This window comes from Zingiber officinale, chromosome 1B (assembly GCF_018446385.1).
Source record: "Zingiber officinale cultivar Zhangliang chromosome 1B, Zo_v1.1, whole genome shotgun sequence".
NCBI lineage: Eukaryota > Viridiplantae > Streptophyta > Magnoliopsida > Zingiberales > Zingiberaceae > Zingiber > Zingiber officinale.
The window spans coordinates 166,033,795-166,049,152 of record NC_055986.1 but is presented as its reverse complement, the minus strand read 5'-3'; the positions used below and the strand labels follow the sequence as shown (position 1 = coordinate 166,049,152).

Genomic DNA, 15,358 nt, shown 5'->3' with positions numbered 1-15,358 from the left:
AATTGTAATAAATAAGTGAAAGAAAGAAGGAAGAGAGAAATAAAAAATAGAGGGGGAAAGAGATCTCACGTGTATTTGGAGACAGGGCTGCATTAATGCATGCAATTTATACTGATGGAAGTAGCGATGAAATTATGGTGGCTTTTGTTTCTTTGTGGGGATGTTTGTTCTTTGTCCCAATCCCCTCCGTAGTGGTGGACCTTCAGTACTCCCAATTTAATTGTCTCTCTTTCTCTCTTTTCTCTCCTTCTCTCCTTCTGAAAGATCATCATCATCAGTCTCCTCCTCATCCTCCTCCTCTCACCATTACAAGACCAATTCCATCTCGATCTTCCCCAAATAATAATAATAATAATAATATTATTATTATTATTGTTATGGATCTCCTCAATTGAATTGAGCTTGTAGCTGTTACAAAGCTGTCTTCCTGTGTTACATAGATATCTAGCTCGCTTCCAAACGCACAAAACAAGATTCTTGAGGAAGGCTGGCCTGAGAACTTCCCTTCTTCTTGGGCCTTGGCCGTTCTCTGCCTACTTATAGCTCACTCGCTCACTATTTTGCGCGATCCATATCGCTAGGTAGGTAGTTCAATGTTAGGCTCTCCGTCGCCGGCTCCTCCGTCTCCGCTCGGCTTCAATGTGGGGGGAGGCAAGAAAAAGCGGCGGCCGGCGGGGACTCCAGGTTAGTTAGTTAATTAATTAATTAATGTTCGAGTCGATTAGTTAGTTAGTACTCTTCGATTTGCCTTTGTCTTTGTCTTTGTCTTTGTGTGATCGGGAATTGAATTGAATTGATCGATCGTCGGCCGGGATGTGTGTGTGTATATATAAATATAAATATAGATCCGGACGCGGAGGTGGTGTCGCTGTCGCCGCGGACGCTGCTGGAGTCGGACCGGTACGTGTGCGAGATCTGCAACCAGGGGTTCCAGCGGGACCAGAACCTGCAGATGCACCGGCGGCGGCACAAGGTGCCGTGGAAGCTGCTGAAGCGGGAGGCGTCGGAGGTGCGGAAGCGGGTGTTCGTGTGCCCGGAGCCGAGCTGCCTGCACCACGACCCCTGCCACGCCCTCGGCGATTTGGTCGGCATCAAGAAGCACTTCCGCCGCAAGCACAGCAACCACCGCCAGTGGGTCTGCGCCAAGTGCTCCAAGGCCTACGCCGTCCAGTCCGACTACAAGGCGCACCTCAAGACCTGCGGCACCCGCGGCCACTCCTGCGACTGCGGCCGCGTCTTCTCCAGGTCCAATTCATTAATATCTCTCTCTCTCTCTCTCTCTCTCTCTCTCTCTCTCTTCCTTCTTCCAACTAATTAATTAATTAATTAAATCTCAGTTTTAATCATTAATTTTCTTTTCTCTTTAATTTCCTCCTGCACGCATACGCATTTTTTTTTTTACTATCTATTTAAGCCAGGATCCAGATCTTTAGATCAATTTATATTTATAAATATATCGTACGCATCTTGATAGGGTTTCCTAAATTGATCTCCAGTTCCAGCAGACGATCACACACAATTCCCAATACTAAGCAGCTTTCCCTCTTCTGCCATTTAATTGCCATCTCTCTCTCTCTCTCTCTCTCAAATTTAGATTTTTGTAAATGGATATGATTATGAAAGAACTGATCATTCTCAATTTGCTGATTGAAATTTAACTCATTCGAGAGTGTTTCTATCTATTGCCACATTTATATATACATATTCATGCGGCAGCTGGATCTTGGTAAATTATTTTATTATTTGGCTAGCTAAATTTTATTTTTTAATGATCGGCGCGGCCGCCGCATGCAGAGTGGAGAGCTTCATCGAGCACCAGGACACGTGCACTTCCGGCGGAGCTCGGGCGGACCTCCACGTAGGGCCGGCAACGGCGGCGGCGGCGGCGGCGTGCTTGTCCAGGACGACCTCCAGCCCTAGCCCCTCCAGCGACACCAACTTCGCCCCCGGCACTTGGCCCGCAGGGCCCGCCCTGAGAATGGCCATCCATCCCTACCTCGGCGCCGATCAACCGTCTTCCTCTAGGTCCGTAATTCACCCGCACCGCCGCAACGAGCTCCAACTCCTTCCCGCTCACACCCGCCCTGCGGGTTCCTCCGCCCCCGCGTTAACGTCTCCGGCGAAGGAGGAAGCGATGGATGCGACGAGATTGCAGCTGTCGATCGGACCCCCGGCCGACGAGGAGCCCGCCCGCCGCTCCGAGAACGATCACGGGTCGGTGGTGGAGCAGCTGAAGCGGGCGATGGTGGAGAAGTCGCTGGCCGACGAGGCGAGGCAGCAGGCGAGGAGGCAGCTGGAGCTGGCCGAGCACGAGCTGGAGAACGCGAAGCGGATACGGCAGCAGGCGCAGGCGGAGCTCAGCCGGGCGCACGCCATCCGCGACGGCGCCGTGAGGCAGATCAACGCCGCGCTGCTGCAGGTCACGTGCTACGCCTGCCGGCAGCAGTTCCAAGTGCCGGCGGTGACGGCCTCCGAGGAGAACAACTCCTTCGTCGTCAGCTACATGTCGTCGGTGGTCACCGAGGGCGAGGAGGACATGACGAACGACGGCCGTAACCGCCGGGAAAAGATCTAGCTAGCTAGCTATATCTACCTCCCTCCAACTTATTGCCACAACTCAATTAATTAATATAACTGCATTCCAATGATCGATATTATATAGATCCTCTTCTCCATTTTCTCCTTAATTCTCTCTATCTCTCCCTAAATATAATTAATATTGTTGGGTGATGCATGTAAATTAATATCGAACGTCGTGCTATTGAGACATGCAATTGGATTGTAATATATTTTATGTTCAATGTTCATCAATCATCATCTCCATCTTTATATATATATATATGCTAATTCATAATTAAATAACTAATCCATTATCTTCCTAATAATATTTCAGCTTAATTAAATTGCTTGCTCGATCATGATCCGGAGAAGCAATGCTTTCCAAATGGTTGATTAATTAATAAAAGAAAGATATATATAGGTAGCTAGAAGGAGATGTCTTCTTCTCATGGCGATCTGATTCGAGAGCCCGCCTGCTGCATGCTCTTCAGCATTGTATTTAGCGAATTATAATAGGCATGTACTTGCAAGAGCAGAGGTTCTAATTAGGATATAGTGTGGCATGCAGCTGAGTAAGCAAGAGAGCAGTGCAAGGCAACAAGACTGAGCAAATGCTGACCCAAATCCACTATCTAGATAGCAAGAGATAAAAGTCGAGAGCCAATTCGATAGTGCAAGTCGCAGCAGTAGCTCTTGTCTCTCTAGGCTACAGATAGATTCAGGGAGGGAGGGAGAGAGAGAAAGAGAGAGAGGTGTGTGTGATGAATGTGTCAATGTGTTGGTGATGAATGTGCCTCTGTGTTGGTGTGGAGGTCAGAGCTTCAGTTTGCCATGGTACTTTTCATTACTGTTGGTCCCTACGCCATTGAAGTAGACAGCATACAAACACACAAACAAACACAGGCATCATTCATGACGAGAACATCAATTGCTATGGCATGGTATTCAGTGCCACTCTGCCCCCTCGCCCTCTCTCTCCCTCTCTCTTTCGTGCGCTCATGTACGCGACTCTGAAAAGGCAGCAGGAGCAACAGCGAAGAGAAAGGTTGAAACAAACAAAAGCATCTTTTTTTTCTTCTCACGCATCTGGTTCCATTCGCATCGCCACCCGTATATCATACTTTTAAAATACCAATTCAACGAGTGCTAAAGAAAAGGCTACAGAAGCTTTAAATGAGCTGATGCTCTTGTTTTAATTTGTTTTTTTTTTTCCTCTGATCTTCTTTTTTAACCTTTCTGGCTTTTTTTTTCACTTTGGGTGAGTGCCTCGCGCGTATGTGAGTTTGAGCTTGGCAGCGACTGGCATTGGTTAGGCTTTGTGCAGGAGGAGGCAGAGGAGGTCAGGAGATGGCAGGGCCAGGGGGGCAGTGGGGGTGGGCTCTTGGCTCATTGTGGTTCATCAGCTATGTTTCAGCGTAGCCTTTTGCTTTGTTTTGCTCCACCCTTCCTTTGTCTCATTGGACTTGGGTACAGTTGTAGGGATTGACAGGGGCTCTCGATCTTTTGTGGAGAGGACAATGGTCTTCCTTTCCTAATAACTCAGTCAAAACCCTGCTTCTTTCTTTCCTTCTTTCCTTCTTCATCATGCGTCAGTGTGTAAAAAGACTAATGATTAAGTTGCCTCAGCTCCTCCTCCTCTAGGGTTGGGTGTTGTTGTTGGATCATTCATATTCGAATCAGAAGAAACAAAATAATAATAAAAAATCCTTTCTATATATATATATTTTTTTTTCAGACAATCTAGGACCATCTTTAATTTCCTTGGAGTGGTAAGCTGGATAGGGACTTTAAACCCTTAAATTTTAAGCTACGACAGTAGTGTTTTGAATTTTACTCTCCTAACAGAATTTTGATACTTCTCATTAAGATGTATAGTGAAATTTGTATTCATAATTTAGATTAAATTTCAACACAACACTCACGCTCTATTGTTATGTCGCTCACCATGCAGTGCGTGCCTGCAGTGTACCATATTTTTTGTTTTTTTAAAAGCATAGGGTCTAGCCATTCAGGCTTTAGGGTTTAAAGATTAGGGTACAATATCAAATAAAAAAATAATATTAGATATTCACAGAAGTACGGTATATATCAGGTGTTCATATACATTGATTGTCACGTATTAGGTGCTCTCACAAGCACCATGATTAAGCTTCCACCGAGCATCAAAATCAACTTCCACTAAACACTAGAAATAGCTTCCATCGAGCATTAGGAATAACTTCTATTGATGTACGTAAATATTATGATCATTTATGCATATTTTAACGTACATTCACTTGTTTTATGCATATATATTCTTTGCATGATCGTCTTTTTTATCATATACTCATCATAAATACTCTTTTGTTCGGAGATCTTCTCTTTGTTTGATTTTGTGTTGACAGAAATAATTTTCGAAGCAAAAACAACGATTGTCGACGCACCGAAACGAGGCAGAGAACACGGTCGTGCAACCTCGCATGACCGTGTGACCAAACAAAGGAAGAACAATGCACGGCCGTGCTGCCAAAAGAAGTGGATCCTTGCATGGTCGTGCCCCCCCTCCCCCCGACCAGCAGACAAGCCATACACGGCCGTGAGATCCTACACGGCCGTGTCCCAGGAGCCGAGCCCCAGATCCACACGATATGCCAATTGGCACGGTCATGCAGCGCGACCAGAAGCAAAAGAAGGCACGGCTGTGCCACATTTGCACGGTCGTGCCGCGGCGCCGTACCCTAGCCTATAAAAAGGGTTTGTAACCCTTCTCCCTGGAAAAGAGCGAGCCGTCAAAGGGAGAATTGCCTTGGTGCCGTTCCACGCCATCCAAGACCTCCGTCCAGCGATCCTTCATCACCACATCAACTCCAGAAGCAAAGGATTGGATCCGAAGATCACTCGTCGTCGTTGGATAAGCATCCTTTCTCTTTCTCTCTTCTTGTTTGAGGATTGTATGCTTGATTACATTATGTCTTCGGGTTTTTCTCCGGCGTCTATGGAGTAGATTCCTTGCTCTAGGATTAGGAAGTAGTTGTGGATTGGTTTTGATGTAAGACTCATATTTATGTCTTTATTCATTGGATGATTTCACTTGCTTTGTTTCAACTACTATTCATGAGACTTGTTGCTAGATTTCTATATCGTATTAGTTGATTGTGTAGGAAATGCTAACCTCGTAGAGAGAGTGTCCTAGATCATATACCCGAGGAGTCCTAGTGACAGGGGTAACCCGTTCATGGATATCTAGGGTATTTCTTGAAAGGAGAGGCAACTTCTCCACAAGAAAGTAAGAGACCAAACCAAGCCCTTATTTCTATCCATAATGACACCAATTAGAGTTGCGTTCTTGTGATCTACCGAGACGCCTTAGTGACAGGGGTTGATCGTAACAGGATTTCACAGGGATCTTCTCTATTTAACCCTTAAGGATGGTTGCTTTAGCTTCCGACGAATGTATGTTGACAGACAATGAGTGAAGGGTAGAAAGTGATACATCAATACTACCACAATGAAACCGAACTCCTAGAACTCTTAATAAACCAAGTTAATTAATCTCTCTTCACTAGTTCTCGTTTCCGTTTCTCAATCTCTTTTCTTTAGATAACTTACAACCATCGGTAGTTTATCTAATCCTAAATGAACCATTGCTAGTGCTTATAACCAGTTCTCGTGGGATCAATAATCTTTATTACTGATGACGAATCCATGCACTTGCGAAATCATAACAAGTTTTTGGCGCCGTTGCCGGGGATTGCATCATAACATTAGCAAAAGTCATATTAGATTAGACTAGACTTTGTTTCTTTTTCTTTAACTCTCCTTTTTCTAATATTCTATATTTCAAAGATAAATAATTTTATTTTTGTTTTTCTTTATTTTCTGTATTTTTATTAAAACGCTAAAAAAATAATATTATTATTATTTCAACTCTTTTCTTTACTTTATTTCATTTTATTTTATTTTCCTTAATTTTTCACTCGAAATATTCCATATCTTGTTTTTTTACATGCGAAGAGCTAATCTTTCAGAACAACTTCTACCGTTCGATCCAGAGATCGATAGGACTTTCCTGAGAAGAAGAAACTTACAAAAAGTATTTCAAGCCGAACAAGAATCTTCAGAAATGGCTAGCAAACTGTTGAAGGATTACGCAACACCATATGCACGAGGGGTTCGATCTAGCATCACTCGACCGCCAATCGAAGCTAACAATTTTGAAATCAAGCCTGCAGTAATCCACATGGTCCACTAGAATCAATTTGGAGGAGGACCACACGATGATCCAAATTATCACTTAGAGCTTTTCTACGAGATTTGCGGTACTATAAAAGTGAACGGGGTCCCTCCAGAATTAATAAGGTTACTCCTTTTTGGATTTTCCCTAAAAGACAGAGTCAAGCAGTGGCTAAATTCTCTTCTAGCAAACAACATAACGTCTTGGGAGCAGTGTGAGCAGAAATTTCTGGACAAATTCTATCCGTTAAGTAAAACTGCCCACATGAGGAATTTGATCGCAAGCTTCAAACAGATAGAATCAGAATCATTATTTGAAGTCTAGGACAGATACAAAAGTATGCTGAGACAATGCCCCCATCATGGCCTTGAGAAATGGTTGGTACTACACACATTCTACAATGGAATCAACTATCACACAAAGGTATCCCTCGATTCTGTTGCAGGAGGAGCATTAATGAACAAGAGCCTTGATGAAGCTGAAGATATCATAGAGAATGTGGCACAGAATCACCATCAGTGGGCAACCGAAAGATCTGGTGGTTCTTTCTCAGGGAATCAAATAAAGCCGTCAGGAAAATTCGATGTAGATGCAGTCACACTCATGTCTGCAAAGCTGGACTCTCTGACCAAGAAGTTTGAGGCCATGGGAAACAACACGGCCAATGCAATAGTATGTGTTTGTGAAACTTGCGGAAGTACAGATCACGCTCAAGATACTTGTCCCCTAGGGCCAATACAAGCACAGATAAATCAACTTGAGAAATGCGATGCGATAGTCAGTTACAACCAAAAGCAAAACAATTCGTACTCTAACACATACAACCCTGGATGGAGGAACCACCCAAATTTTCGTACTGGAATAATCAGGACCAAGGACCAGCAAAACAAAGCTATCAACCTGGGCAACAGAGCTACTCATCTGGACAACAGACTTATCAACAACAGCAACCTTCACAACTGTCCAGAATCGAAAAGATGCTCGAAGAAGCTCTCTCAGAGCAAAAAGAGATGAAGAATGAGATCAATCAATTGACTCAAAGACTGAAAAATTCGAAAAAAACATCAAAAGATACAAGACAGCCAGATAGCCCAGATAGCCCAGTCTTTTTCAAGAGCACAGGGAACATTTCCAAGAAAGTCGGATATAAACTCGGTGGAACATTGCAACCGCATCAAGCTGAGGAGCGGACGAACTTTGGGAGACCCCAAATCACTACTCAGAAAGGACTTAACTCAGAGGAAGAACCCTCTCCCCTAATGCCCAATCAGATCCAAAACAGGAATAGAGAGGAGATCACCAAGAAAGTCGAAGGAACTCTTCAAATTCTCCCACAAAGTCAGACAATTCCTTTCCCTCATAAACTGATAACTTCCCAAAAGGATGGAGAATTCAACCGATTCCTAAAAAAGATTAAGGAAATTTGCGTAGAAGTACCTCTGATAGATGCACTGCACCAAATGCCGAAATTCGTAAAATTTTTAAAGGGTATTTTATCTAACAGGAGGTAGAAGGGCGACTTTGAGACCGTAGCATTAACAGAAAATTGCACCGCTCTACTTATGACAAATATTCCATCGAAACTTCAGGATCCGGGGAGTTTTTCCATACCTTGTAAAATTGGTTCAGAACTCATACAAAAAGCTTTCTGCGACTTGGGAGCAAAGTCAACCTACTTCCATACTCGTTATGTAATAAGTTAGAACTCCAAAACATTAAACTAACTACTATGACATTGCAATTAGCTGACCATTCATGTAGATACCCAATGGGAATAGTGGAAGACGTGCCAGTAGAAGTAGGCGGATGCATGATTCCCACAGATTTCATTATCCTGGATATGGAGGAGGATCCCAAGATACCAATCATCCTTGGGAGACCATTCCTTGCCACCGCTGGAGCCCTCATTGATGTGAAAAGTCACAAGTTATCATTGGAGATCGGCAAAGAAATGTTAGAATTTGATTTATCTGATTCTTCTAACTGTGACCCCTCTTCTCAGGGAAATTCTAGCAAGATGAACATACACAAAGCTGAGGAATACAGTTTCCAAGAGAGGTTCCCTCCAGTGAGCAATAAGAAATACCTTTGTCCTACACGAGCGAAACTAAAGGTGCAGATTGGAGCATTAACCCTAGGAGGAGAGCCGTGCTTCCATGGGTTTAGTCCACACTAACTAAAATGGAGTCAAGCTAAAGACCTAAAACAAGCGCTTCTTGGGAGGCAACCCAAAGGTTTTTCATTTTAGTTCATTATTCCATTTATCATTTTATTTCTCTAATAAGTTCAGTCGAGTGCTGTTATTATATATTTTTTTTTGATTTTTGGGTATTCGTTTTTAGGATGTGCATAGCCTCCACAAGCTAATCGTGAGCGTTTCATGGGCGTGGAGGCGACAGAGGAGCCAAAATGGAGAAAGGCGAGTCACCGTGCACTTAAGGGAGTCGGCCGTGTAACCCCACACGACCGTGTGAAGCCAACAGGGGGACAAAGGCCATTGGTCGTGCAACCTTGCACGGCCGTGTGGCCTGTGCAGAGAAAAGAAGGGCACGGGTCGTGCCAATTGGCACGACCGTGCAAGACCACTCGTGAAGAAGGAAACACAGGCTGTGTCAATTGGCATGGCGGTGCGATTAAAGCAGAGAAGAAGGAGGCACAGGCAGTGCCAACCGGCACGACTGTGCGATTTTGGCTGAGGAGAGAAAAGAGGGGGTCGTGCCAATTGGCACGACCGTGCGCTACCCACCCCTCTAAAAAGCTCTAATTCACATCTCCTTCTCTCCCAAAAGTTTTCTCCTCCCCACCATACCTCATAAAACCCCAATTCCTACCTCTAAAGTTCATCTTTACTTAGATCTACATCTAGATCTAACACTTCTTCAAGCCACAAATCCGGAAAGAGAGAAACAACTCCCCTATTTTTCTTCTTTCTCCTCCTCTTCCATCCTCAAGATCCATCTCCACCTACAAGAAATTCCTCAAAGTTTACCTTGCACATCATATCGCAAATCTTGAAGAGACTTCGTCGAGGAAGCGGTGGATCTGACGAAAGAGATGTGCCGGGAGGCGACAAAGGCAAGGGAAAGACTTCTTCTTCCAAAGGCAAAGGAAAAAAGGTGGCGCGTGACGAAGGTAACGAAAATGAGTTTAATATTATTTTTAGAAATCATAAACATAAAGCTAGATATGATTTCCTTGTCGCTAGAAGAATTATATGTACTAGATATATGAATCCCACTACTTTGGATATGCTAGGAATTAGGGATGACGTAGATTGAATGATTAGTTCCTTAGACTAGAATGATATTATGTACGCTTATTTACCGACTTACCCCCGCCTAGTCCTTGAATTTTTGAGCTCAATTGATGTTAAATTTTCGTCTGAGGATGACTACGTAGGGATCATAACTTTTAGGTTGATGAATAAAGAAGTTCGGTGGACGTTTAGTGATTTTAATAATTATTTTAGTTTACCTATTGGTGGTACCTGTAGATTTGATGAGGAGATAAAATGGAATGAATTGTGGACATCAATTACCGGATCAAAGGATCCTTACAAACCCTCTAGAGCTAAGGCATCCCACATGCAAAACCCGACCTTTAGATACCATCACCGAGTGATGAGTAAAATAATTTTTGGTCGAGGAGAGAGTGATGGGATGGTTAGAAAGGTAGAGCTTTACTCTCTTTGGGCGATGTTGAATAAAGTAGATTTTGATTCCGGATTTCATTTCTTACAAAATTTGTTGAGGGCAGCTAAGGCATCATCGGGAATGATAGTGTTTGGTGGATTGATCACTTAAATAGCATTCAATCTGGGTTGTGAACTTGATGGGTTAGAGGTCATTCATGGTAATGACAAGATCGACATTGATTCTTATCTTGCAATGAAGATGATTTGTCGGGATGAGAATGAGTTCGGCTTCCCTAGGAACAATGATTTTCCATTATCCCTTCCTTGCCCCGAGCGCACTTCAATTCGCAACCCCACAAACTGGGTGATTACTGACTTAATCCCCGAAACTGTTCCCTCCATTATAGAAGAAATCGAGTACGACCAAGAGCCCTCATCATCAGGATTCCCGCAACCTTCCAGATATTCGGAACCTCCTAGGAACTCTTTTGCCTATGGAACGGGACCTTCTAGATTTGATTTTTCTGACTTCCGTGCCTCCTTAGACTCCCTCCATGAGAAGCAAAATACCCAACAACAATTGTTGGAGGGTCATTTCAAGTTATCTGATGACCATTTTAGGGAGGTACATGATCATTTTCAGCTTACTAGGGATTTCCATAGTCAAGTGTCTGGATTCGTTCAGGATTATGAGGTTGACCAGAAAAGAATAAGAAATTTTATAGATGATATGGATATTACTAGACAACAAGTAGATGCCCTTTATCAATATCATCAACACATTGGTCATCTTCCTGATATGCCTAGATTTCCCTCCGGCACACATCGGGGACCCTCTTATCCCCCACCCCTGCCACCGTATTGATTTTATCGGAATGATGAAAAGTTTAAGTCTGGGGAGTGTTGTGTCTACGCAACCTGAGTCGAGTTTTTCTTTTCTTTCTGCATATTTTATTAGTCTGTTTTGTTTATTCGCATTTTATTAGTTTCATATTTCTACTTGCATATCATTTGCACTTTCCTACTTGTAGTTCTTCATCGTTTTTTTATGAAAAAAATAAAAAATAATAATTTTGAGGCATATTTGAGAACATCAAACCTTCTACTTTGCTAACTTATCCGATAGTAAAATGTCTAGCATTTTCTTAGTTCATGTGTTGTCAAGATAGTGTTAGTATGTTTGGTGAATCTCCTTTCTCTATCTTTAGTAGCATGAAATAAGCTAAGTATTGTATGGAGTTTGGTATAAGTTTTGGCCTAACCTTAAGGATCTTATTTTCACTACACTTAAGTACTTAAGCTTGAATAGTAGAAATATTTTTGAAATAGTTATGATTCATCGAAATTGTTTAGTATTTTTGTTCCCATGATGATTTCTTATTTACATTTTTGTTACTGGATGACCTCAGATCATGGAAGCTCATTTGGAAAAATCTAAATCCCAACATATGCATCTCGCATTTGTGATTAGTGCTACATCTCTATAGCACCAAAAAAAATGAATAAGGGATAAAAAACAGTTGTCGTGAGTGGAAACTAATAATTTACTCCTTTGAGACCGAGTTAGGTTACTGGGGAAATAAATGTTATGTTTCTCTTGATTCCGAGTAGTATCCTTTGATACCTTGTGTAATTTAAGGAAAACGAACCAAGTGTGTGGCAGGTAAGTGCCTATCACAGGGAACATTGGGAACTCAATTGTATTACGACTTAACTAAGATAGAGAATTGGAACTTGAAGAGTTTGAGTTACTTATTGCACTGAGCACAAAGAACTTATGCTTAGGTCATACTTAGGTTACTTCACAATCATGCTTACCAATGAAACTAGTTGATAGAGTTAGGCGAATGCACTAGGGATTATGAAACACTGTAGGAACTCATGAACATAGTTTGCAACATTTTGCTTGAGTACAAGCAAAGGTTCAAGTCTGGGGGTGTGATGTGTGTAAATATTATGATCATTTATGCATGTTTTAACGCACATTCACTTGCTTTATGTGTATATATTCTTTGCATGATCGTCTCTTTTATCATATACTCATCATAAATATTCTTTTGTTCGGAGATCTGCTCTTTGTTTGATTTTGTGTTGACATAGATAACTTTCGGAGCAAAAACAACAATTGTCGACGCACCGGAACGAGGCAGAGAACACGGAACAGAGGTGGATCCTTGCAAGGCCGTGCAAACTTGCACGGTCGTGCCCCCCCCCCCCACGACCAGCAGCCAAGCCATACACGACCATGCGATCCTACATGGCCGTGTCCCAGGAGCCGAGCCCCAGATCCACACGGTCGTGCAGCGCAGCCAGAAGCAAAACAAGGCATGATCGTGCCACATCTGCACGGTCGTGCCACATATGCATGGTCGTGTCGCGGCACCTTACCCTAGCCTATAAAAAGGGTTTCTAACCCTTCTCCCAGGAAAAGAGCGAGCCGTCAAAGGGAGAATTGCCTTGGTGTCGTTCCAAGCTGTCTAGGACCTCCGTCCAACGATCCTTCATCACCATATCAACTCCAAAAGCAAAGGATTGGATCCGAAAATCACTCGTCGTCGTTGGATAAGCATCATTTCTCTTTCTCTCTTCTTGTTTGAGGATTGTATGCTTGATTACATTATGTCTTCGGGTTTTTCTCCGACGTCTATGGAGTAGATTCCTTGTTCTAGGATTAGGGAGTAGTTGTGGATTGGTTTTGATGTAAGACTCATATTTATGCCTTTATTCATTGGATGATTTCGCTTGCTTTGTTTCAACTACTATGCATGAGACTTGTTGCTAGATTTCCATATCGTATTAGTTGATTATGTAGGAATTGCTAACCTCGTAGAGAGAGTATCCTAGATCGTATACCCAAGGGGCCCTAGTGACAGGGGTAACCCGTTCACGGACATCTAAGGTATTTCCTTGAAAGGAGAGACAACTTCTCCACAAGGAAGTAAGAGACCAAATCAAGCCCTTATTTCTATCCTTAATGGCACCAATTAGAGTTGCATTCTTGTGATCTACCGAGGCGCCCTAGTGACAGGGGTTAATCGTAACAGGATTTCACAGAGATCTTCTCTATTTAGCGCTTAAAGATGGTTGCTTTAGCTTCCGACGAATGCATATTGACGGACAATAAGTGAAGGGTAGAAAGTGATACATCAATACCACCACAATGAAATCGAACTCCTATAACTCTTAATAAACCAAGTTAATTACTCTCACTTCACTAGTTCTCATTTTCGTTTCCCAATCTCTTTTCTTTAGATAACTTACAACCATCGGTAGTTTAACTAATCCTAAGTGAACCATTGCTAGTGCTTATAACCAGTCCTCGTGGGATCGATAATCTTTATTACTGACGACGAATCCGTGCACTTGCGAAATCGTAACATCTACCGAGCACCAAGATTAGCTCCCACCGAGCATCAAAGCTATCTTACTAGGATTAGCTTCCACCATGCACCAGAACCAGCTTCTACCGGGCACCAGGATTAACTCCTATCGAGCACCAAAACCAGCTTCCACCGAGCACCAGGATTAGCTTCCAACGTGTATCAGACTTTGAAACCTTTTGTTAGACATACATGGCATCTTTTGAGTGGGTAGAGTAGTAGTGGATATCAGATCTGGTCTCCTAGATTTCTTCTTTCAATACATGACAATCAATGAATGGAGAAGTGGATAATAGATGTCGGATCTGATCTCCCATATGTCTTTTTCACAACACGTGGCAATCGATGAATGGAGAAGGAGCTAGTGAATGTCAGATCTGATCTCCTTGGTGCCTAATACATGGTAATCAATAAATGGAGCAGTAGCTAACGATTATCAATGGTGGTTCCTTCACTAACTCATACGAGAAGAAGTGAGGGAGTACAACGCATCCAACATGGAGATACTTTCCTGATGACTATATAAGCACCATAAGAGGTAAGTCATAGGTATGATAATTTTCTTATTTTGACAAATGAAGACAATTCTTCTCCACTAAGCCTTTTCTTTTTCTTCTCTCCTACTTCTTCCTCTCTTATCGATAATTGACTTAAGCATTGGGATGATTGACTTGAGCGTTGAAAGAATCATGTCGGTAAACTAGCTCAAGCCTTAACTTATATTATCTCTCAGGGCGTTGAATCTTAGAAGTTTGAAGGTCGATAACATTTTAGGGAGGAGCCCAAACTGATAGAAAAAGATACAATAAAAATTATATATAATATTTATATATATATATATATACCTACGTTTTTCAATTTTTTTAAAAAAAAATTATTTAAACATACATTGAAGAAGTTCTTAATCACAAATAGAACATTATCATCGTGAATCAACTCTCACGAAATTCTAATTCTGAAATTAGAAATAGTACTTTGCAAAACTCAGTAAATTTTCAACTCAAGAACCTTTTATAAGCCCAAGGACTTTCATCAATGTCCATCTCATAAAAGTAAGGTCTAGTTGGAAGACCAGGCACTGTACTCATTGTTCCTGCTAGAGGATAAATGAAACCGGCTACAATGTTAGCTCTCACATCTCCAATCAGAAGAACAAAAACATTTGGGCAACCCTTTTGAGATTGAATTTGCAAAAATGAGCATCTTAAATTCACCTAGCTGACTGTACATCTCAATCTGCTTCTCCACCTCAAGGAAATGTATAATCAGGTTAGCAAAAGTCATAGAAAACTCGATATGAAACTTGGGCACACTAAATTATTAACAGGACCATCTAAACTGTTAGGATGGCTTCATGAAGTACCAATTTATCAATGCAGCACACAGAGGTCCTCCCATGCTCTTTGAACCTCAAAGCCAAGATCAAGCAGTATATTTAGCATAGAATAAGATTGAAAATAATGAAACATGGATACACATATATTAATGAAAGTATCAGCAAGCCATAATCCTTTAACAACTAACAATACAAGATGGCATGACCGGTTAGAACAGAAAATAAATTTGCAGGGT

General features: G+C 42.2%; 1 protein-coding gene across 1 annotated transcript; it reads left to right on the top strand.

Moving 5' to 3' along the window:
• Window positions 1-228: 228 nt before the first annotated feature.
• Window positions 229-2,833, top strand: LOC121989204 (protein indeterminate-domain 16-like). Its single transcript, XM_042543102.1, has 3 exons — window positions 229-684; window positions 846-1,245; window positions 1,795-2,833. Exons 1-3 carry the CDS (start codon window positions 594-596, stop codon window positions 2,573-2,575), a joined length of 1,272 nt encoding a protein of 423 aa, XP_042399036.1. The 5' UTR covers window positions 229-593; the 3' UTR covers window positions 2,576-2,833.
• The last annotated feature ends 12,525 nt before the right edge of the window (window positions 2,834-15,358 follow it).